Source organism: Oncorhynchus clarkii, chromosome 24 (assembly GCF_045791955.1).
Source record: "Oncorhynchus clarkii lewisi isolate Uvic-CL-2024 chromosome 24, UVic_Ocla_1.0, whole genome shotgun sequence".
Lineage (NCBI taxonomy): Eukaryota > Metazoa > Chordata > Actinopteri > Salmoniformes > Salmonidae > Oncorhynchus > Oncorhynchus clarkii.
This window is the reverse complement of record NC_092170.1, coordinates 40351238-40377181: the sequence shown is the minus strand read 5'-3', so window position 1 is coordinate 40377181 and position 25944 is coordinate 40351238. Positions and strand designations below refer to the sequence as shown.

At 44.7% G+C, this 25944-nt stretch overlaps 1 protein-coding gene across 3 annotated transcripts in view; it reads left to right on the top strand.

Annotated features, from left to right (window-relative positions):
* The first annotated feature begins 15278 nt into the window (after nt 1-15278).
* The window catches only part of LOC139382375 (muscleblind-like protein 1), a 75272-nt gene continuing 64606 nt past the window's right edge, over nt 15279-25944 (top strand). For all 3 annotated transcript variants that reach the window (XM_071126378.1, XM_071126377.1, XM_071126380.1), the window contains exon 1: nt 15279-15659. In XM_071126378.1, the coding sequence (XP_070982479.1) occupies nt 15486-15659 (174 nt within the window). In that variant the 5' untranslated portion in view covers nt 15279-15485. The remainder of the gene's footprint in view (nt 15660-25944) is intronic.

The window sequence follows — 25944 nt, the reverse complement described above, 5'->3', positions numbered from 1 at the left end:
GGCGTAGCAGTCATGCGTCTTTTGTCTTCGTCTTGTCGTGTCCCGTGTATATATCTTTTTATATATTTTTTCTTCGCATATATTTTTTAAATAATTTTTCTTAACGCCAACTTCAACATCCTGCCGACTCAACAACCCGACTCACTCAATGTGGATCTGCTATTTTATTTACTTTAGAACCGGAACCCTCAGCAGAAGCTACCCAGCTAACTAGCTACTAGCTAGTAGTCAGCTAGCCACTGCTAGCGGTCATCAGCTAAACTTTAGCCCGGCCAACTCTCGCCAGTCTGCACAACGCGACTCAAAACAGAGCAAATTGGACTTATTTTTCTCCATATCTCCAGATTCCTACCACAAGCTCTGAACCTCTTCACCTGGATCAGCGCAGGCTAGCTAAGCTGCTATCCAAGTGGCTACTCCTAGCTAATGTCTCTGTCCCGAAGCAAGGGCCAATTAACCCAGAGCTAGCCTTCGCTAGGTCCATCTCCCGGCTAGCCGAAGAGGTCCATCAGCCACTCCTTGGGCTGCAATACCTATTTTGCCAATTGGCCTGGACCCATCACAACTGGACTACCGACGTAATCTGCTCGAGAGGGATTTTCATCTGGCTGCTCCGTCACGACATCCCCTGAATGCCCATCTGCTAGCCTGCAGCCGTGGCCTGCTAGCTGTCTAGAGCATATCGGACTGTTAGCTTAAGAGGCCCGCCGGACAAATTCTTTGGCCACTATACCTATTTTGCCAATTGGCCTGGACCCTTTTATCACACGGAGCCCTGCGGTTCCACGACGACTGGTCTGCCGATGTAACAGCAGGGTAGCCTATTGGTTAGAGCGTTGGACTAGTAACCGAAAGGTTGCAAGTTCAAATCCCCGAGCTGACAAGGTACAAATCTGTCGTTCTGCCCATGAACAGGCAGTTAACCCACTGTTCCTAGGCCGTCATTGAAAATAAGAATATGTTCTTAACTGACTTGCCTAGTTAAATAAAAAAAAAAATAAAAAAAAAAAAAGGCATAGGCTACAACAGACTTCTTCCATCGCAACGTCCATCTAAGGCCCTGCTGCTAGCTTGCAGCCGAAATCGTCGTGTCTCCGGCCCGAGCCACTCACTGGACCCCTGTGATCACTCGGCTGCACATGCCTCTCCTTAATGTCAATATGCCTTGTCCATTGCTGTTTTGGTTAGTAATTATTGCCTTATTTCACTGTAGAGCCTCTAGCCCTGCTCAATAGGCTTCAGCTATCTATTTAGTTCCACCTCCACACATGCGGTGACCTCTCCTGGTTTAAATTATGTTTCAAGAGACAATTTCTCTCTCATTGTCACGCTTTACCTCCACTGTATTCACATCCTACCATACCTTTGCTAGTACATTATGCCTTGAATCAATTCTACTGTGCCCAGAAACCTGCTCCTTTTACTCTCTGTTCTGAACGTACTAGATAACCAGTTCTTATAGTCTTTAGCCGTACTCTTATCCTACTCCTCCTCTGTTCCTTTGATGATGTAGAGGTTAATCCAGGCTCTGCAGTGCCTAGCTCCACTCCCATTTCCCAGGCGCTCTCATTTGTAAACTTCTGTAAGCATAAAAGCTTTGGTTTCAGGCATGTTCATGCATGCAGCACTAGAAGCCTCCTCTTTAAGTTTGTTTTATTCGCTGCCTTAGCACACTCTGCCAACCCGGATGTCCTAGCAGTGTCTGAATCCTGGCTTAAGAAGACCACCAAAAACCCTGACATTTCCATCCCTAACTATAACATTTTCTGACAAGATAGAACTGCCAAAGGGGGCGGAGTTGCAATCTACTGCAGAGAGAGCCTGCAGAGATCTGTCTTACTATCCAGGTCTGTGCCCAAACAATTTGAGATTCTACTTTTAAAAATCCACCTTTCTAGAAACAAGTCTCTCTCTTTTGCCGCTTGCTATAGACCACCTTCTGCCCCCAGCTGTGCCCTGGACACCATATGTGAATTGATTGCCCCCCATCTATATTCAGAGCTCGTACTGTTAGATGACCTCAACTGGGATATGCTTAACACCCCGGCCATCCTACAATCTAAGCTTGATGCCCTCAATCTCACACAAATTATCAATGAACCTACCAGGTACAACCCCAAATCCATAAACACGGCACACTCATAGATATCATCCTAACCAACATGCCCTCCAAATACACCTCTGCTGTCTTTAACCGGGATCTCAGCGATCACTGCCTCGTTGCCAGCATCCATAATGGGCCTGCGGTCAAACGACCACCCCTCATCACTGTCAAACGCTCCCTAAAACACTTCAGCAAGCACACCTTTCTAATTGACCTGGCCCGGGTATCCTGGAAGGATAATGACCTCATTCTGTCAGTAGAAGATGCCTGGTTATTCTTTAAAAGTGCTTTCCTCACCATCTTAAATAAGCATGCCCCATTCAAAAAATGTAGAACCAGGAACAAATATAGCCCTTGTTTCACTCCAGACCTGTCTGCCCTTGACCAGCACAAAAACATCCTGAAGCATACTGCATTAGCCAAAATCCAGATAGCTGATGTTCTGAAACAGCTGTAAAATCTGGACCCCTACAAATCAGCCGGCAAGACAATCTGGACCCTCTCTTTCTAAAATGATCTGCCGAAGTTGTTGCAACCCCTATTACTAGCCTGTTCAACCTCACTCTTGTATCGTCTGAGATCTCCAAAGATTGGAAAGCTGCCGCAGTCATCACCCTCTTCAAAGGGGGAGACACTCTAGACCCAAACTGCTGCAGACCTATATCTATCCTGCCCTGACTTTTTAAGGTCTTCGAAAGCCAAGTTAACAAACAGATCACCGACAATTTAGAATCCCACCGTACTTTCTCCGCTATGCAATCTGGTTTCTGAACTGGTCATGGGTGCACCTCAGCCACACACAAGGTCCTAAACGATATCATAACCGCCATCGATAAGAGACAATACTGTGCAGCTGTATTCATCAACCTGGCCAAGGCTTTTGACTCTGTCAATCACCACATTCTTACCGGCAGACTCAACAGCCTTGGTTTCTCAAATGACTGCCTCGCCAGGGTCACCAACTACTTCTCAGACAGAATGTAGTGTGTCAAATCTGAGGGCCTGTTGTCCGGGCCTCTGGCTGTCTCTATAGAGGTGCCACAGGGTTCCATCCTCGGGCCGACTCTTTTCTCTGTATACATCAATGATGTCGCTCTTGCTGCTGGTGATTCTCTGATCCACCTCTACCCAGATGACACCATTCTGTATACTTCTGGCACCTCCTTGGACACTGTGTTAACTAACCTCCAGACGAGCTTCAATGCTATACGACTCTCCTTCCGTGGCCTCCAACTGCACTTAAATACAAGTCAAACTAAATGCATGTTCTTCAACCGATCGCTGCCCACACCTGCCCGCCCGTCCAGCATCACTACTCTTGACAGTTCTGACTTAGAATATGTGGACAACTACAAATACCTGGGTGTCTGGCTAGACTGTATTATCTCCTTCCAGACTCAAATTAATCATCTCCAATCCAAAATTAAATTTAGATTCGGCTTGCTATTTCGCAAACAAAGCTTCTTTCACTCATGCTGTCAAACATACCCTCGTAAAACTGACTATCCTACCAATTAGTTTTGATTTAGAGTGGACCAGTGTCATTCACCTGTTTTGAAACAGGGCCATCGAAAAAAATACACATTTAATATTGAATGACACTTTTCCTGCCAGCCAGGTAGGCTGTATTCCTGTTGTAAAGAGAATCAATGTGCTTAATATTAGGAAAGTTGATAAATAAATATAGTAGGCCTAGCCTATAGGAAGATGATGGTATCCTCCCCTTTTTAATAGAGGCCATCAAAACTCTGTTTTCTCACGCAATTGCATAGCCTATAGAAATGTTGTGCAACATGAGTTCATGGGCTCTCATGAAGTATTTGATTCGATTTTCGAGAGTGCACTAGAGTGCTGCGTACCAGGAAGTTAACAAATTTGGTGGCTACTAATGACCGTCAGCAGCATCAGAGCTTGGAGAAGCCTAATTAACGTGACTAAAAAGTCACGTGGAATTTGACTACCATCATGACTCGTGACAGTTGGTGTGGCAGTATTACTGTCACCGTAACGGATTACAGTGTTTCAGAGTACTCACAGCAGAGTACCCTCCCTTTTCTGTTGGAATGGTTCTGGAATGTCTACAATGTGAAGTCCAACACAACATTTTTGCCCATGTAAACATGAAGCTATGATTTTTGGAGGTTAAATTAAAATGGTGGTGGCTAATTTTAGATTTATGGAACTTTATATCGCTCTCCCTCCCTCCCTCCCTCCTCTCTCTCTCTCTCTCTCTCTCTCTCTCTCTCCCTCTCTCTCTCTCTCTCTCTCTCTCTCTCTCTCTCTCTCCCTCTCTCCCTCTCTCCCTCCCTCTCTCCCTCCCTCCCTCCCTCCCTCCCTCCCTCCCTCTCTCCCTCTCTCCCTCCCTCTCTCCCTCTCTCCCTCCCTCTCTCCCTCCCTCCCTCCCTCTCTCCCTCTCTCCCTCCCTCTCTCCCTCCCTCCCTCTCTCCCTCCCTCCCTCCCTCCCTCCCTCCCTCCCTCCCTCCCTCCCTCCCTCCCTCCCTCCCTCCCTCCCTGCCTGCCTCCCTTCCTCCCTCCCTCCCTCCCTCCCTCCCTCCCTCCCTCCCTCCCTCCCTCCCTCTCTCTCTCTCTCTCTCTCTCTCTCCCTCTCTCTCTCTCTCTCTCTCTCTCTCTCTCTCTCTCTCTCTCCCTCCCTCTCCCTCCCTCCCTCCCTCCCTCCCTCCCTCCCTCCCTCCCTCCCTCTCTCCCTCTCCCTCCCTCTCTCCCTCCCTCCCTCCCCCTCCCTCCCTCCCTCCCTCCCTCCCTCCCTCCCTCCCTCCCTCCCTCCCTCCCTCCCTCCCTCCCTCCCTCCCTCCCTCCCTCCCTCCCTCCCTCCCTCCCTCCCTCCCTCCCTCCCTCCCTCCCTCCCTCCCTCCCTGCCTGCCTCCCCTCCCTCCCTCCCTCCCTCCCTCCCTCCCTCCCTCCCTCCCTCCCTCCCTCCCTCCCTCCCTCCCTCTCTATCCCTCTCCCTTCCTCCCTCTCTATCCCTCTCTCCCTCCCTCCCTCCCTCCCTCCCTCCCTCCCTCCCTCCCTCCCTCCCTCTTGCCCTGGAAGTCATTCAAGGTGAAGAAATGGCTTCCAAATATTCATTTCCTTCTCCCTGTCTATTTTTCTCCATTGATGTCTCTCTCTCTCTCTCTCTCTCTCTCTCTCTCTCTCTCTCTCTGTAATCAGATGTAGTGCAGCCTCAGTCTGTGGGTTTTGTTAGCTTCGGGGGAGGCCCTGCTATAGTATAAATATATTCTCATATGGTCTGTACAGCGCCACATGCTACACAGAACATAGTAACTGAACGTGCTCCACACTTTAGGCTTTGAGGCCCTACCGCTGAACGTTAGCATGTCGGCCAGTCTGAACATACAGCACTAGGCCCAGCTCAGCCAACCAGCTTCACTGTGCGTTGGTCATTATCTTAGCTAGCTAGTGAAATGTGATGGTGATGGTTTACTGTAGCATTATCTTCAGCCAGTGGCAATGGGAAACACGGCCCATCCATTATTCATTCAGGCTAAGATGTTCATTGATGAGTCCTTTATGTTCATAATCCCAAGATGTTAGAGTCATTCTTCAACAGTTCCTTCACCTTAGAGACTCAGCCACCATTTTGGTCTCCAGATTGTTCTGGTATGATTTACTATATGAGCCAACAGAACAGTGTAAGGTTCCATTATGACAACTGATTGACCTTATATAGGTGTGATAAAAAGCATCCACACCAGTCTGTCTCTTTAGAGAAGATATGTTTATTTTGTATTTTTGTATTTAACTAGGCAAGTGGGGGGGGGGGCTGGGGATTAACAATCAAATTATATTAAATACAAATGTAGGACAAAACACACATCACAATAAGAGAGACAACACCACATAAAGAGAGACCTAAAGACAACAACATTGTGTGCCAGCAACACATGACAACACAGCATGGTAGCAACACATGACAACAACACGGTAGCAACACAACATGGCAGCAGCACAACATGGTAGCAACACAACATGGCAGCAGCACAACATGGCAGCAACAGAACACGGTAGCAACACAACACGGTAGCAACACAACATGGCAGCAACACAACATGGTAGCAACACAACATGGTAGCAACACAACATCGTAGCAACACAACACGGTAGCAACACAACACGGTAGCAACACAACATGGCAGCAACACAACACGGTAGCAACACAACACGGTAGCAACACAACACGGTAGCAGCACAACATGGCAGCAGCACAACACGGCAGCAGCACAACACGGCAGCAGCACAACATGGTAGCAACACAACACGGTAGCAGCACAACATGGCAGCAGCACAACACGGCAGCAGCACAACATGGCAGCAGCACAACACGGCAGCAGCACAACATGGCAGCAGCACAACATGGCAGCAACACAACATGGCAGCAACACAACACGGTAGCAACACAACACGGTAGCAGCACAACATGGTAGCAGCACAAAATAGGGTACAAAGGGCAAGAAGGTAGAGACAACATCACATCATGCGAAGCAGCCACAACTGTCAGTAAGAGCGTTCGTGACTGAGTCTTTGAATGAAGAGATGGAGATAAAACGGTCCAGTTTTAGTGATTGTTGCAGCTCGTTCCAGTCGCTAGCTGCGGCGAACTGAAAAGAGGAGCGACCCAGGGATGTGTGTGCTTTAGGGACCTTTAACAAAGACATAGCTGTGTGTTCTATATAGCTGTGTGTTCTATATACATTAGCTGTGTGTTCTATATAACTGTGTGTTCTATATAACTGTGTGTTCTATATACATTAGCTGTGTGTTCTATATACATTAGCTGTGTGTTCTATATAGCTGTGTGTTCTATATAGCTGTGTGTTCTATATAACTGTGTGTTCTATATAACTGTGTGTTCTATATACATTAGCTGTGTATTCTATATACATTAGCTGTGTGTTCTATATAACTGTATGTTCTATATAACTGTGTGTTCTATATAACTGTGTGTTCTATATAACTGTGTGTTCTATATAACTGTGTGTTCTATATACATTAGCTGTGTGTTCTATATAACTGTGTGTTCTATATAGCTGTGTGTTCTATATACATTAGCTGTGTGTTCTATATACATTAGCTGTGTGTTCTATATAACTGTGTGTTCTATATAGCTGTGTGTTCTATATAACTGTGTGTTCTATATAACTGTGTGTTCTATATACATTAGCTGTGTGTTCTATATACATTAGCTGTGTGTTCTATATAACTGTGTGTTCTATATACATTAGCTGTGTGTTCTATATAGCTGTGTGTTCTATATAGCTGTGTGTTCTATATAAATGTGTGTTCTATATAACTGTGTGTTCTATATAACTGTGTGTTCTATATACATTAGCTGTGTGTTCTATATAACTGTGTGTTCTATATAACTGTGTGTTCTATATACATTAACTGTGTGTTCTATATACATTAGCTGTGTGTTCTATATAACTGTGTGTTCTATATAGCTGTGTGTTCTATATACATTAGCTGTGTGTTCTATATAACTGTGTGTTCTATATAGCTGTGTGTTCTATATAACTGTGTTTTCTATATAACGGTGTGTTCTATATACATTAGCTGTGTTTTCTATATACATTAGCTGTGTGTTCTATATACATTAGCTGTGTGTTCTATATAACTGTGTGTTCTATATACATTAGCTGTGTGTTCTATATAGCTGTGTGTTCTATATAGCTGTGTGTTCTATATACATTAGCTGTGTGTTCTATATACATTAGCTGTGTGTTCTATATAGCTGTGTGTTCTATATAGCTGTGTGTTCTATATAACTGTGTGTTCTATATAACTGTGTGTTCTATATACATTAGCTGTGTGTTCTATATAACTGTGTGTTCTATATAGCTGTGTGTTCTATATACATTAGCTGTGTGTTCTATATACATTAGCTGTGTGTTCTATATACATTAGCTGTGTGTTCTATATAACTGTGTGTTCTATATAGATGTGTGTTCTATATACATTAGCTGTGTGTTCTATCTCACCCTGGTACAGCATCCAGCTACTGTAAGGGCCACAGGTTTTCACACATATAATAACACGTGTTAGCAGTGTGTGTGGGTGCGTCTGTGTGTAACAGTGTTGCTTCCGCCTCTCTCCAGCCTGGGCTTGAACCAGGGATCCTATGCACACATCGACAACAGCCACAGCCTTTTCAGAGCAAGGAGAACAACTTCAAGGTCTCAGGTCGAGTGAATTCACCCATCTTTTCTAGAATGCACATCTTACTAGCCAGCCATTTCACACTGGTTTCATCTCGCTCTGTGTGTGTGTGAGTCTTGTGTTCTCGACTGAAGGTTTTTCTGATAGAAGGGCATGCAGGTGTTGGAGAGAGAAAATTGCCACTAGGAACACACAGGCCTGGGTACGTGAGCAAAGGGGGACGGAGGGACTGAGGGATAGAGGGAGGGGGTCGGCTCTCACACCTCCTTGGAGTGACAGAAGAGAGCGAGGCGATACCTTGCTCTAACTTCTTCACAGGTCTTCACAGAGATCTGCTGCCGACTGTCTAGTGGGTCTTAACTTTTATTATTTTCTTGGCCTTTTGAGGCAGAAAAACAGAGCCCTGACCTATCCGTCAGATTAGGCCTGCCCCTCAGTGCAGTAGAAGAGGAAGAGGAAGGATGACATCAGCAGTGTGAAGGAGAGTAGGTAAATCTGGCTGCTCCTTATTGAAGGGAGATGTCTGTATCCTCTTATTGAAGGGAGATGTCTGTATCCTCTTATTGAAGGGAGATGTCTGTATCCTCTTATTGAAGGGAGATGTCTGTATCCTCTTATTGAAGGGAGATGTCTGTATCCTCTTATTGAAGGGAGATGTCTGTATCCTCTTAGTGAATGGAGATGTCTGTATCCTCTTAGTGAATGGAGATGTCTCCTCTTTATCCTCTAACATTACTGTCCCTCCCTCCCTCCCTCCCTCCCTCCCTCCCTCCCTCCCTCCCTCCCTCCCTCCCTCCCTCCCTCCCTCCCTCCCTGTCTGTCTGTCTGTCTGTCTGTCTGTCTGTCTGTCAGTCTGTCTGTCTGTCTGTCTGTCTCACACACACACACACTTTCCCAGAATTCCAGCATTGGACTTAGAAAGTAGTTCACCACAGTGGAGATATAATAGGAGACCAGTTGCAACACATCACCAGTCATTATCTGAACAATAGAGTGTGTTCACCTCCTCCCTCCTCTCCAAACCATATGTCTCTCTTTCTGTCCTCTTCTCTCCTCATGCACCATGCTTAGGTACTACTTATGACTGAAGATGTCTGGGAGCAGGTCAATGTAGAGCTATTTCTGACTAAAGGTGTGTGGGAGCAGGTCAACGTAGAGCTATTTCTGACTGAAGGTGTCTGGGAGCAGGTCAACGTAGAGCTATTTCTGACTAACGGAGTCTGGGAGCAGGTCAACGTAGAGCTATTTCATATTAAAGGTGTCTGGGAGCAGGTCAACGTAGAGCTATTTCTGACTGAAGGTGTCTGGGAGCAGGTCAACGTAGAGCTATTTCTGACTAAAGGTGTCTGGGAGCAGGTCAACGTAGAGCTATTTCTGATTATAGGTGTCTGGGAGCAGGTCAACGTAGAGCTATTTCTGACTAAGCATGTCTGGGAGCAGGTCAACGTAGAGCTATTTCTGACTGAAGGTGTCTGGGAGCAGGTCAACGTAGATCTATTTCTGATTATAGGTGTCTGGGAGCAGGTCAACGTAGAGCTATTTCTGATTATAGGTGTCTGGGAGCAGGTCAACGTAGAGCTATTTCTGATTATAGGTGTCTGGGAGCAGGTCAACGTAGAGCTATTTCTGATTATAGGTGTCTGGGAGCAGGTCAACGTTGAGCTATTTCTGACTAAAGGTGTCTGGGAGCAGGTCAACGTAGAGCTATTTCTGATTATAGGTGTCTGGGAGCAGGTCAACGTAGAGCTATTTCTGACTAAAGGTGTCTGGGAGCAGGTCAACGTAGAGCTATTTCTGATTAAAGGTGTCTGGGAGCAGGTCAACGTAGAGCTATTTCTGACTGAAGGTGTCTGGGAGCAGGTCAACGTAGAGCTATTTCTGACTAAAGGTGTCTGGGAGCAGGTCAACGTAGAGCTATTTCTGATTATAGGTGTCTGGGAGCAGGTCAACGTAGAGCTATTTCTGACTAAGCATGTCTGGGAGCAGGTCAACGTAGAGCTATTTCTGACTGAAGGTGTCTGGGAGCAGGTCAACGTAGATCTATTTCTGATTATAGGTGTCTGGGAGCAGGTCAACGTAGAGCTATTTCTGATTATAGGTGTCTGGGAGCAGGTCAACGTAGAGCTATTTCTGATTATAGGTGTCTGGGAGCAGGTCAACGTAGAGCTATTTCTGATTATAGGTGTCTGGGAGCAGGTCAACGTAGAGCTATTTCTGATTATAGGTGTCTGGGAGCAGGTCAACGTAGAGCTATTTCTGACTAAAGGTGTCTGGGAGCAGGTCAACGTAGAGCTATTTCTGATTATAGGTGTCTGGGAGCAGGTCAACGTAGAGCTATTTCTGACTAAAGGTGTCTGGGAGCTGGTCAACATACAGATTTTCCAGGTGTGTAATATTTGTTGTTATCTGGTCAGGTGTGTTGAGACGTGAATTGAATTGAAAATAAAAATGTGACTTGACTCATGTGAGGTGTGAGAAGCAAGTAGAGAGGTAGAGGAAGATGTACATAATTTGTTTATAGGCTTTAGGAGTAACACTTCAGCTAGCTACAGTATCTACTATATTAGTAACATTTCAACTAGCTAGTCTCTACTATATTAGTAACACTTCAGCTAGCTACAGTATCTACTATATTAGTAACATTTCAACTAGCTAGTCTCTACTATATTAGTAACACTTCAGCTAGCTACAGTATCTACTATATTAGTAACATTTCAAGTAGCTACAGTATCGACTATATTAGTAACATTTCAACTAGCTAGTCTCTACTATATTAGTAACACTTCAGCTAGCTACAGTATCTACTATATTAGTAACATTTCAACTAGCTAGTCTCTACTATATTAGTAACACTTCAGCTAGCTACAGTATCTACTATATTAGTAACATTTCAACTAGCTAGTCTCTACTATATTAGTAACACTTCAGCTAGCTACAGTATCTACTATATTAGTAACATTTCAAGTAGCTACAGTATCGACTATATTAGTAACACTTCAGCTAGCTACAGTATCTACTATATTAGTAACATTTCAACTAGCTAGGCTCTACTATATTAGTAACACTTCAGCTAGCTACAGTATCTACTATATTAGTAACACTTCAGCTAGCTACAGTATCTACTATATTAGTAACATTTCAACTAGCTACAGTATCGACTATATTAGTAACACTTCAGCTAGCTACAGTATCTACTATATTAGTAACATTTCAACTAGCTAGGCTCTACTATATTAGTAACACTTCAGCTAGCTACAGTATCGACTATATTAGTAACAGTTCAGCTGACCTCTAACCTATTACCCTAGCCCTAACCTAAGCATGCACTCAACAGATAGTTTGCTGATACTAGTGCACTTACAGATGGACTGTCCTAATAAAGTGTGACCCAATATCCATCTGTATGGCCTATCTCTCTCTCACTCTCTCTCACTCTCTCTCTCTCTCTCTCTCTCGGAGAATAGAAAGTGAAAACCTCATGCTTGCTTTGCGGCGCTTCTCCCTCCCTCCCTCCCTCATCGCTCTCTCTCTCTCTCTCTCTCTCTCTCTCTCTCTCTCTCTCTCTCTGAACATTATTTTCTCATGACACAAGCATTTTTAAAATGTGGTGTTGATTATGGAATGTTTGTATAAAACATTTGACTGATATTGCAAGAACGTTGTGGGGTCATTCCCAAAACACAAAAACTGTCCAGTTGTGCAGATGATTGTACAGGGGGGTTGGGAAATGTGGATGCCCGACCCTAACTGGGCTCATGGGTGGTCCTCTGATTTAGAAAAGAGAATTGGAGTTTCCTTCATTAAACAGTCCAAAATCACATTACACAATTTTACAAACAGTATCATCATCATCACTCATTCATCTTATCCAACAATTAGATGTAAACCTTATATCTGAGGCTATTATGTAAACAGCGTTATGGTAATGTGGCCGCACCGTCTCCCAAGTTGTACCAAACGGACCAGTTCGTAGCTGGATTCTTTACCGATCTTTTATATCTTCTCCAGATCATAAATGTTGTTCAGACCTCAAGTTCTGTGAGGTGGAAGAAATTCCTTTGTTCTCTATGAAACTTCACTCTGTCTCTATACTGTGGCCATGAGGAGATCATCTCCTCCCGGAATTTACGACCTCCCTCTGACCACAGCAGCCTATGTGTAGGAGGTAGGGAGAGGGGGATGGGGATGGGTTGCTGCTTGCTGTACCCAAAAAGGGCAACGTCATGACACCACCTTCTCCAGTAGGCTGGTCTCCTCCCATAGAGCAGGTCATTAGGGGGAAATCCAGTGGAGGCCTACGGCACTTCATGGATCCAGAACATTGGATGGGTTAATAGCTGGACCCACTTCTTCCAGTCCTGCTCAATGAACTTCCGCAGTCTTTGTTTGAGCGTCTTATTGAACCGTTGTCATGAACCGGCTCGAAGTTCGTAACAAAAAGGAAGACAACTTGGAGAAAAGGAATAACAAAATATATTTATTAACTGACAATACAATTGAAAAAAATTTAATACAATTAACAATGGTGTGTGTAGTCAGTAATCAGTTGTGTAAGTGAGTGGTTTCGTGCATAAATGTGATAATGAGGGTTGTTGAAAGGTGCCAAAACAAACAAATAAAACAGCCACAACCAAAATCGAACAGTGTGTCTGCATGGAGAGAGTCTCCTCAATGAATGGGGAAGAGGTGTATTTATCCCGGGACACACCTGTGTCCCATTTCGCTGACGACCTTCCCGGCTCCGCCCACCGACATCCTATTAAGGAAAACAAGAGCAAAGAGAAAGAATTTGGCAGACAAGAGCGGGAGGGTCATCACACCGTTCAACGAGCACTTCCGTCTGCGGATGAAAGACGGACTTCCCGATCTGCTTTACCTGTCGGAGAGCACACAAATAATATCTTATGCTTCACCGAGTCCTGGCTGAACAACAACATGGATTACATACAGCTGGCTGAGTTTCCTGTCCTAGTGGCCGGGGACTTTAAAAACTTCTTACGGCTAGGGGTTCCGCGTTCCGCTGAAATGTAACTTTCATACATTCACAAGTGAAATATACCAAATTAAAGCTTAACTTCTTGTTAATCTTCCCTTCGTGTCCGATATCAAAAACGCTTTACAGCGAAAGCACACCATATGATTGATTATGTTAGGTCAGAGCCTAGTAACAAAAACACATAAAGCCATTTCCCAGACAAAGAGAGGAGTCACAGAAAGCAGAGTTAGAGATGAAATGAATCACTAACCTTTGATGATCTTCATCAGATGGCACTCATAGAACTTCATGTTGCACAATACATTTTTGTTTAGTTCATATCCAAAAATATCAGTTTACATTGGCACCTTGGCGCGCAATCTTTAGAATGTTTTTAACATAAATATTCAATTAACGTTTCAACCGGAGAATTCCTTTGTCTTCAGAAATGCAATGGAACGCAGGTCCCTCTCACGGCCGTGCGCGTGGCCAGCTCATGGCACTCTGCCAGACATCTGGTTGAAACAGCTCTCATTCCCTGCTCCTTCACAGTAGAAGCCTCAAACAAGGTTCTAAAGACTGTTGACATCTAGTGGGTGGAAGCCTTAGGAAGTGCAATATGACCCCATAGACACTGTATATTAGAAAGGCAATGAGTTGAAAACCTACAAACCTCAGATTTCCCACTTCCTGGTTGGATTTGTCTCAGGTTTTTGCCTGCCATATGAGTTTTGTCATACTTACAGACATCATGCCATTATATCTGGGGCGAAACATAATCGTGATTTTTTCTAATCTGCTTTCCTAATTTGCCATTTGCCATAATTTGAATGAAACATCATGGGGACCATTAAAGAACAGACAGAATGTTCTGGGAACCATTAACGAACAGACAATATGTTCTGGGAACCATTAAAGAACACACAAAATGTTCTGGGAACCATTAAAGAACTGACAAAATGTTCTGGGAACCATTAAAGAACACACAAAATGTTCCGGGAACCATTAAAGAACACACAAAATGTTCCGGGAACCATTAAAGAACCGACAAAATATTCTGGGAACCATTAAAGAACACACAAAATGTTCTGGAATGTTCTTGTAACATCAGGTGAATGATTTTTTTACCTTAAAAAATTAACATTGTGGAATCATATGCGCAACTGGACAGTTTTGATGTTTTGGGAACATATATTTTATGATGTTCTCACAATGTTACAACAAAGCTGTTCCCACAACCTGATGAAATATTCTGGGAACCTTTAAAGAACAGATATGCTTCATTGTAAGCGATAGGCTATTTGATTTGACTTTCCAGTCGAGTGGCTGACAGTTGGTGTTAGGACCTACGATGTGAGCTAGAGTGTGTGTGTGTGTTTGAATTAATTTTAATATGCATTGGTGTGTGTGTGTGTGTGTGTGTGTGTGTGTGTGTGTGTGTGTGTGTGTGTGTGTGTGTGTGTGTGTGTGTGTGTGTGTGTGTGTGTGTGTGTGTTTGTGTTCTTGCTCCGTTAAATGCTGACTGCCTCTCCTCTCCATAGACAGAAGTGCCTCCCCTGAAGACTGTAGCTGTTTGGAACTACTAAGACACACCAGGAGTCCAAGGATGCCAACCACCGCCCTCTGAGCTTTCTGACCCATGGTTGTGCCCCCCATCTCACCCATAATCCCTCCATGCCACGTCTACCCTTCTCCGGACTTGTGATTCTATTCCATCTGTGCGTGTGAGAGGCGACTGTCCTCTCACTGTCCCTCCACTCTCTCCCCTGCTCCCTGCTCCCTCTGCACGTCGTGAGCCAACACAGATCAATAACGTCTTTCACCATCTGTCTCGCCTGACAGTTCAGCTGAGGAGAAAGGTAAAGAGTGTAGAGAGAGAGAGAGAGAGAGAGAGAGAGAGAGAGAGAGAGGAGAGAAATGAGCTCATAAGTTGGTCCAGCCTGCAAAAAGCAAGCCATCAGTGCCACAATCCCATACCCTGGGGGAAAGGCACTGCAGGAATCTCATCAGTCCCAGTAAAAGGCTCTTAAGATGGGCCATAGATCCTAGGAGACTCCCAGGCCAACCTCCACAAACAGGCCTCGGATAGAAAACACTTTTAGAATGGATTGTTTTATTTGATCTTCTTTAGTTTGATATCTCTCAGGAGCAAACATTCGTACACACTGAGACCTCCCTTTCGTTTTTTATATTGGTCGCTCTTAATCGACTACTCCTGACGGGTTCAAAATGGCAGTCAACGTGACTCCTATTCGGGACACAAAATGGCTGACCCTGGAGGTGTGTCGTGAGTTCCAGAGAGGGATGTGCTCGCGACCGGACAGCGAGTGTAAGTTTGCACACCCTGCCAAGAGCTGTCAGGTGGAGAATGGACGAATCATCGCCTGCTTTGACTCCCTCAAGGTGAGTCGTCAACTGATTAAGGTCATCTGAAGGTCACCTGGGTATAGGGGGATCTCTCTCTCTCTCTCTCTCTCTCTCTGTGGTTGTCCATCACACGAGGTTGGTCAGGAGGACGGGCTTGTGATAATGGCTGGAGCGGAATAGGTGGAATGGTATCAAATACATCAAACATATGGTTTTCATGTATTTGATGCCATTCCATTCATTATTATTATGAGCCACCTTCCCCTTGTGCCTCACACGATCACGCAACCGGTTACCTGAATGTTGTAATCACCGTCAGCTTCCTCTTGAAGACACAAGGAGGAAGAGGAAGGTACGTATGATAGGGATAGGAGTTCAGGATGAAGAAAAAGTATTCGTAGTGCTGTGCGTGTGCGTGTGCATGTGCGTGCGTATTGCATTTCCATCCCTGGGTCAAAGGTCAGACTCAGAGTTTCCCTCAGTGTGTCACAGTAACAGAGAAAAGCCAGCACACCACAGTTGACAGAGAGAGGTCACAGACTCAGAGTTTCCCTCAGTAACAGAGAAGAGCCAGCACATTACATTTGTGTGTGTGTGTGTGTGTGTGTGTGTGTGTGTGTGTGTGTGTGTGTGTGTGTGTGTGTGTGTGTGTGTGTGTGTGTGTGTGTGTGTGTGTGTGTGTGTGTGTGTGTGTGTGTGTGTGTGTGTGTGTGTGTGTACGCATGAGAGTGTGTGTCTATGTACTCTAACAGTATGAATGGGTGATATGTGCAGTGGTAAGTGATAAGATACAATGTGTTATTGTGGGGTGACACACACTCATAGTGGGTAGTCCTCATTCAGCCCACAGGGCTCTGCATTTCACCGTCGAGAGAGAGAGAGAGAGAATAACCAGCCTCACCCTACTAGAATCTGAATTCAAATTTCTACTGTTTGCTGATGATCTGGTGCTTCTGTCACCAACCAAGGTGGGCCTACAGCAGCACCTAGATATTCTGCACAGATTCTGTCAGACCTGGGCCCTGACAGTAAATTTCAGTAAGACAAAAATAATGGTGTTCCAAAAAAGGTCCAGTCGCCAGGACCACAAATACAAATTCCATCTAGACACTGTTGCCCTAGAGCACACAAAAAACGATGCATACCTTGGCCTAAACGTCAAGACCACACATAAATTCCACAAAGCTGTGAACGAGCTGAGAGACAAGGCAAGAAGGGCATTCTATGCCATCAAAAGGAAGATAAAATTCGACATACCAATTAGGATCTGGCTAAAAAATACTTGACTCAGTTAAAGAACTCATTGCCGTTTATAGTTGTGAGGTCTGGGGTCCGCTCTCCAACCAAGAATTCACAAAATGGGACAAACACCAAATTGAGACTGCATGCAGAATTCTGCAAAAATATCCTCTGTGCACAATGTAAAACACCAAATAATGCATGCAGAGCAGAATTAGGCCGATACCCACTAATTATCAAAATCCAGCAAAGATATGTTAAATTCTACAACCACCTAAAAGGAAGTGATTCCCAAACCTTCCATAACAAAACCATCAAGTACAGAGACATGAACCTGGAGAAGAGTCCCCTAAGCAAGCTGGTCCTGGGGCTCTATTCACAAACACAAACAAACCCCACAGAGCCCCAGGACAGCAGCACAATTAGACCCAACCAAATCATGAGAAAACAAAAAGATAATTACTTGACACATTGGAAAGAATTAACAAAAATACAGAGCAAACTAGAACGCTAATTGACTGTTCAGATGTGTAGGAGGAGACTCAGTATAGGAGGAAGAGTTAAATATCAGTACTTGTGTGAATATGTATTTGTCTGTTTGGCTGTTCGATTCTTTGGGAAACTTGGTGTAATCTTTTATAGTGTCCGTCGAGTTCTTACTCGGATATTTAGAACCTAACAATGTAAAGACTCAGTGAGATGAGTGTTACCTGTCTGAAGTGTTACCTGTCTGAAGTGTTACCTGTCTGAAGTGTTACCTGTCTGAAGTGTTACCTGTCTGATGTGTTACCTGTCTGAAGTGTTACCTGTCTGATGTGTTACCTGTCTGATGTGTTACCTGTCTGAAGTGTTACCTGTCTGGTGTGTTACCTGTCTGGTGTGTTACCTGTCTGGTGTGTTACCTGTCTGATGTGTTACCTGTCTGAAGTGTTACCTGTCTGATGTGTTACTTGTCTGGTGTGTTACCTGTCTGAAGTGTTACCTGTCTGAAGTGTTACCTGTCTGAAGGGTTACCTGTCTGAAGTGTTACCTGTCTGATGTGTTACCTGTCTGGTGTGTTACCTGTCTGAAGTGTTACCTGTCTGGTGTGTCTAGCCTTGCTATTGAGAGAGGCCGCCGTAGGGTGAAATACCACAGTGTGCCATCACAGCAGCAAGATGACCTGTGACCTGTTGCCATAAGAAAACGTCAACAAGTGAAGAACAAACACCATTGTAAATACAACCCATATTTACAGTGCGTTCGGGAAGTATACAGACCCCTGGATTAAAGTATAATCAGTGGTGTAAAGTACTTAAGTAAAAAATACTTTTAAGTCGTTTTTTGGGGGGAAATCTGTACTTTACTTTACTATTTATATTTTTGCCAATTTTTATTTTTTACTTGACTACAATCCTAAAGAAAACAATGTACTTTTTACTCCCTGACACCCAAAAGGTACTCGTTACATTAAGAATGCCTAACAGGACAGGACAATTGTCCAATTCACCCACTTCTCAAGAGAACATCCCCGATCATCCCTACTGCCTCTGATATAGCATTTACATGCTTCGTTTGTAAATGATGTCTGATGGTTGGAGCCACTGGCTGAAAAATAATACAAGGAATTTGAAACGATTTATATTTTAACTTTAACTTTTGATAATTAATTATATTTAAAACCAAATACTTGTAATATTTTACTTGAGTAATTTTCTATTAAGATGTTTTAATTTTATGACAATTGGGTACTTTTTCCACCAATGACTATAATAACAAAACAAAGCAAAAATATATTTTTTCAAATGTATAAAAAATAAATAACTGAAACATAAAATGCACATAAGTGTTCAGAACCTTTACTCAGTACCTTGTTGAAGCACCTTTTGGCAGCGACTACAGCCTCGAGTCTTCTTGGGTATGAGGCTACAAGCTTGCCACACCTGTATTTGGGGAGTTTCTCCCGTTCTTCTCTGCAGATCCTCTCAAGATCTGTTTTTTATTTTATTTTACCTTTATTTAACCAGGCAAGTCAGTTAAAGAACAAATTCTTATTTTCAATGACGGCCTAGGAACAGTGGGCAGAACGACAGATTTGTACCTTGTCAGGTACAGGTTGGGTTTGAACTTGCAACCTTCCGGTTACTAGTCCAATGCTCTAACCACTAGGCTACCCTGCCGCCCCGGCAGGTTGGATGGGAAGCGTCTCTGACAGATCAGAGAGATCCTTGATGAAAATCTGCTCCATAGCGCTCTGGACCTCAGACTGGGGTAAATGTTTACCTTCCAATGGGACAATGACCCTAAGCACACAGCTAAGACAACGCAGAAGTGGCTTCGGTACAAGCCTCCGAATGTCCTTGAGTGGCCCAGCCAGAGCCCGGACTTGAACCTGATCGAACATCTCTGGAGAAACCTGAAAATAGCTGTGCAGCGATGCTCTCCATCCAACCTGACAGAGATTGAGAGGATCTGCAGAGAAGAATGGGAAAAATTCCCGAAATACAGGTGTAGCTTGTAGCGTCAAACCCAAGAAGACTCGAGTCTGTAATCACTGACAAAGGTGCTTCAACAAAGTACTGAGTAAAGTGTCTGAATACTTATTTAAATGTTATATTTCCATTTTTCTTTTAATATACATTATTTTTTTCATAATTAAACCTGTTTTTGCTTTGTCATTATGTATTGTGTGTAGATTGATGAGAAAAAAATAACAATTTAATCAGTTTTGTTAGAGTTCTCTCTAAATGGAACAATGAGGGCAGAAAGAGAGTGATGGAAGGAGGTGGAAGGAGGAAGGAGGTAGGAGGTAGGGGTTAGAGGGTGAGGCGAGTCGGTTTCATATTTCTCCCAGTGGGGAATAGACCGGCTTCACCTCTGTTAAATCTGCCCTCATTCTTTACAGATCTCCCAGTGGGAAACAGAACGGCTTCACCTCTGTTAAATCTGCCCTCATTCTTTACAGATCTCCCAGTGGGAAACAGAACGGCTTCACCTCTGTTAAATCTGCCCACATTCTTTACAGATCTCCCAGTGGGAAACAGAACGGCTTCACCTCTGTTAAATCTGCCCACATTCCTTATTCTAGAACCTTGCTCATCTCCCCTCCTCTCTTCACTTCCCTCCCCTCATCCAACTTCCCCATTCCTTATCTTCCTTCTCTCCTTCCTTACACACAGACATGTTTATTTCTATTTAACAGTGACTTGTATTGCCTCTTTTCATCTGTTGGGGGGGGGTGATATGTTCATGTCTGTGTTCTGACCGGTTTTGTATTTCTCTGTGATTCCCCTGAGTGAGATGAGATCTCTGTAGTCAACACGTCTCCGTACTCCTCTGTGACTATTGGCTAAGGGAGTGACTGATCTCTTTCGTGCTTGGTGTCAGTGAAACACACCAGTTAAACGAAGGGAAATGAGATGAGAGATATTTATTGAAGTTGCTACTAGCTTTCTTCTACAGTCAGCTGTCTGTCTCGTATTCAGGCTACTTCAGGCTACATTGAAATGGGTCATTATATGTCAATGACTTACAGAAAGCAGGAGTGGTAGAGCCGGAATAGACATGACACTGTGTGTGTGTGTCCGTGTGTGTGTGCGTGTGTGTGTGTGTGTGTGTGTGTATGTGCGCGCGCGTGTGTGTGTGTGTGCATTCAGGTGTGTGTGTGTGTCTGCATTCAGGTGTGTATGTGCATTTGTGTGTGTGTGTGTGCATGTGTGTGTGTGTGTGTGCGTGTGTGTGTGCATTCATGTGTGTGTGTGTGTGTGTGTGTGCGCGCGTGCGCGTGTGTGTGTATGTGCATTCATGTGTGTGTGTGTACGTGCATTCAGGTGTGTGTGTGTGTGCATTCAGGTGTGTATGTGCATTTGTGTGTGTGTGTGTGTGCCTGTGTGTGTGTGTACATTCATGTGTGTGTGTGTGCGCATGTGCGTGTGCGTGTGCATTCATGTGTGTGCTTGTGTATGATGTCAGCGGTTGATTTGAGAATGAAAGGACCAATATGGAACAATTACCACGACCTACACTGCCCTTGGTATTTATACCAATGTGGACCAACTAGGACGACCTACACTGTGACCTTGAGGAGAGGAGTGGGGAGGAGAGGAGAGGGAGAGGAGAGGAGAGGAGAGGAGAGGAGAGGAGAGGAGAGGAGGGGAGGGGAGGGGAGGGGAGGGGAGAGGAGAGGAGAGGAGAGGAGAGGAGAGGAGAGGAGAGGAGAGGAGAGGAGAGGAGAGGAGAGGAGAGGAGAGGAGAGGAGAGGAGAGGAGAGGAGAGGAGAGGAACTGGAGGTAATATCTGCAACTCATTGTGTTGAGTCCTACTGTCTCATTGCTGCTGCAGGTGCTGTGAACAGAATAGATAATGAGCTATGGAGAGAATGTTAACTCCCCCCTTTGTCACCCCCCCTTCCTTCCTTCCATCCCACCAAGTCATCCTCCGTTCTCCCCTCCTCCTCTCCTCCTCTTTTCCTCATCTCCTCTCCTCCTCTCCTCCTTCTCTCTTCCTCTCCTCCTCTCCTCTTATACTCCTCTCCTCCTTTTATACTCCTCTCCTCCTCTCATCCTCCACCTCCTCATCCCATCGTCTCAAGATGACGCTCTGATTTTAAGCAGGCCATTTGTAAGCCTTTGAAGCAATGGAGGAAAACACTAATTTAAATTAGAATGCAGACGAGTGAAGAATAGGGGGAGAGGTAGACAGAGAGAGGGAGTGAGGGGAACATTAAATCTGTCTGCCCTCCCTCTCTATATTTCTTTCTCTTTCCATCATCATCCTTCAATTTCTCTCAACTCATCTCTCTCTCTCTCTCTCTCTCTCTCTCTCTCTCTCTCTCTCTCTCTCTCTCTCTCTCTCTCTCTCTCTCTCTCTCTCTCTCTCTCTCTCCCTCTCTCTCTCTCTCTCTCTCTCTCTCTCTCTCTCTCTCTCTCTCTCTCTCTCCAATTCAATTCAAGGGGCTTTATTGGCATGGGAAACATGTAAATATGTAAGCATAAACATGGGTTGTATCATGGGTTGTATTTATTTACAATGATGTTTGTTCTTCACTGGTTGCCCTTTTCTCGTGGCAAAAGGTCACAAATCTTGCTGCTGTGATGGCACACTGTGGGATTTCACCCAATAGATATGGGAGTTTATCAAAATTGGGTTTGTTTTCAAATTCTTTGTGGCTCTGTGTAATCTGAGGGAAATTTTGGGTTAGTCACAGTGGTCAGGTATTCCTCCACCGTGTACTCTCTGTTTAGGGCCAAATAGCATTCTAGTTTGGTCTGTTTTTTTGTTAATTCTTTCCAATGTGTCTAGTAATTATCTTTTTGTTTTCTCATGATTTGCTCGGGTCTAATTGTGCTGCTGTCCTGGGGCTCTGTGGGGTCTGTTTGTGTTTGTGAACAGAGCCCCAGGACCAGCTTGCTTAGGGGACTCTTCTCCAGGTTCATCTCTCTGATCTCTTTGAGGTGATGGCTTTGTTAAGGAAGGTTTGGGAATCGCTTCCTTTTAGGTGGCTCTTTTCTGGATTTTGATAATTAGTGGGTATCGGCCTAATTCTGCTCTGCATGCATTATTTGGTGTTCTACGTTGTACACTGAGGATATTTTTGCAGAATTCTGTATGCAGAGTCTCAATTTGGTGTTTGTTCCATTTTGTGTAATCTTGGTTGGTGAGCGGACCCCAGACCTCACAACCATAAAGGGCAATGGGCTCTATGACTGATTCAAGCATTTTTAGCCAGATCCTAATTGATAGGTTGAATTTTATGTTCCTTTTGATGGCATAGAATGCCCTTCTTGCCTTGTCTCTCAGAGTGTTCACAGCTTTGTGGAAGTTACCTGTGGCACTGATGTTTAGGCCAAGGTATGTATAGTTTTTTGTGTGCTCTAGGGCAATGGTGTCTAGATGGAATTTGTATTTGTGGTCCTGGCGACTGGACCATTCTTGGAACACCATTATTTTGGTCTTACTGAGATTTACTGTCAGGGTCCAGGTCTGACAGAATCTGTGCAGAAGATCTAGGTGCTGCTGTAGGCCCTCCTTGGTTGGTGACAGAAGCACCAGATCAGTAGACATTTGACTTTGGATTCTAGTAGGGTGAGGCCGGGTGCTGAAGACTTTTCTAGTGCCCTCGCCAATTCATTGATATATATGTTGAAGAGGGTGGGGCTTAAGCTGCATCCCTGTCTCACCCCACGACCCTGTGGGAAAAAATGTTGTGTGGTTTGTGCTTATTTTAACCCTACATGGATGTTATAATGTTGTATGTTTTACCCCCAACCCCACTTTCAATCAAGTTGTATAGCAGACCCTCATGCCAAATTGAGTCAAAGGCTTTTTTTAAATCAACAAAGCATGAGAAGACTTTGCCTTTGTTTTGGTTTGTTTGGTTGTCAATTAGGGTGTGCAGGGTGAATACATGGTCTGTTGTACGGTCATTTGGTAAAAAGCCAGTTTGACATTTGCTCAGTACATTGTTTTCGTTGAGGAAATGTAAGAGTCTGCTGTTAATGATAATGCAGAGGATTTTTCCAAGGTTGCTGTTGACGCATATCCGGTAGTTATTGGGGTCAAATATACAGTTAAGATTTTCTACTGCCAAGTTTACACCTTCACTATTACAGTGGAACGTTTTACCCAGGAAATTGTCTAAAAGGGATTGAATTTGTTGTTGCCTAATTGTTTTTTGGTAGGTTTCCAAACTGCATTCCTTACATTACGTCTATAGTATTTCTTAATGTTACTCAGTTTCTTTGGCTTTGATGCCTCAATCATTGCTCTGTTCAAGTAGACTGTGATTTTGCTGTGGTCTGATAGGGGTGTCAGTGGGCTGACTGTGAATGCTCTGTCCCTCTCTCTCTCTCTTCCTGTCTCTCTCTCTCTCTCTCTCTCTCTCTCTCTCTCTTCCTGTCTCTCTCTCTCTCTCTCTCTCTCTCTCTCTCTCTCTTCCTGTCTCTCTCTCTCTCTCTCTCTACCTCCCCCCCTCCCTCCCTGAATAAGAGAGGCTAATGGAGTGGGAAGATATAGACAGAGGGAGATCGTTACAGAAGTTGTAATTAAAAAAAAACAGGCTGTTTAGTAGCACTTTGTCTTCATGCAATATTGATCCTGCTTGACCATTATGTGGTGAACGTGTTTTACTGCCTGCCTGTGTGTGTGTGTGTGTGTGTGTGTGTGTGTGTGTGTGTGTGTGTGTGTGTGTGTGTGTGTGTGTCTGACCCTCAGATAGGCCAGTCACCATCACACACTGACCTTCTGATAGGCTAGTCACCATCACACACTGACCCTCTGATAAGCCAGTCACTATCACACACTGACCCTCTGATAGGCCAGTCACCACCACACACTGACCCTCTGATAGGCCAGTCACCATCACACACTGACCCTCTGATAGGCCAGTCACTATCACACACTGACCCTCTGATAGGTCAGTCACCATCACACACTGACCCTCTGATAGGTCAATCACCATTACACACTGAACCTCTGATAGGCCAGTCACCATCACACACTGACCCTCTGATAGGCCAGTCACCACCCCACACTGACCCTCTGATAGGCCATCACACACTGACCCTCTGATAGGCCAGTCACCACCACACACTGACCCTCAGATAGGCCAGTCACCATCACACACTGACCTTCTGATAGGCTAGTCACCATCACACACTGACCCTCTGATAAGCCAGTCACCATCACACACTGACCCTCTGATAGGCCAGTCACCACCACACACTGACCCTCTGATAGGCCAGTCACCATCACACACTGACCCTCTGATAGGACAGTCACTATCACACACTGACCCTCTGATAGGTCAGTCACCATCACACACTGACCCTCTGATAGGTCAATCACCATCACACACGGACCCTCTGATAGGCCAGTCACCACCCCACACTGACCCTCTGATAGGCCATCACACACTGACCCTCTGATAGGCCAGTCACCACCACACACTGACCCTCTGATAGGTCAGTCACCATCACACACTGACCCTCTGATAGGTCAGTCACCACCACACACTGACCCTCTGATAGGTCAGTCACCACCCCACACTGACCCTCTGATAGGTCAGTCACCACCCCACACTGACCCTCTGATAGGCCAGTCACCACCCCACACTGACCCTCTGATAGGTCAGTCACCACCCCACACTGACCCTCTGATAGGCCAGTCACCACCCTACACTGACCCTCTGATAGGTCAGTCACCACCCCACACTGACCCTCTGATAGGCCAGTCACCACCCCCCACTGACCCTCTGATAGGCCAGTCACCACCCCACACTGACCCTCTGATAGGCCAGTCACCACCCTACACTGCTTCCCTGTCTGAACCCCCAGGCTTTTCACAGGCCCCTTTCCAATACCTTTAAAATGCATCCTTCCTTTCTCTTTTCCTTGAGTTTGTCACTGATCTGAAAGTAAGTGGAAAACATGGATTCCAGGTCAATGGTCACACCAGTCTTATTGTGTCAGACCAGTGACTTCCTCAAGTTAACAGGAAGGATGTGTATATTTTCAAGATATCCGAACGGGGCCTCAATGTTCTCTGTCCATGTTCAATGATTGGTTCCCTTGAAAAAGCACAAAAAAAAACCCGGTGAATTATATTATTTTATAGTAGTACAATTGTTCAGTGAAAGATGTTTTGTTTCAGTGCGGTCCAAAAAAAAGTGTTTTATACATATTTCCGTCTATGAGGTTGGGATAAAACTGTGATATTGTGAAAATGATGAAAATGTCCTTTTAGTGTAAGGGCTGTTTGAAAAGGCCGACTGAAACGTGTCGCCTGTTTCTGTGGGAGTTTTGGCCTGTCTGGTGACACCAGGCGGTAAATTAAGTTACTAGACAAACAAGACAGTTCCAAACCTCTCTGCCAAGGAGAACTCAAGTTTTCAGTTTTTCCCTCAGCCACTCACCAGACATTCCAATTGAAAACAGTCACGGCAAGGAACTTAAATGTTACCCGGAAATGATTTGATATTGAGCTAAAAACATCTGAATGTTTAATAAGTGATAAAAAATAAAAACAAAAAACAGATAAAGTAGGGGTCAACATGATCCCACGTTTTCAATACTCCAGCACCTTCCCCCTTGCGAGGATAACGACA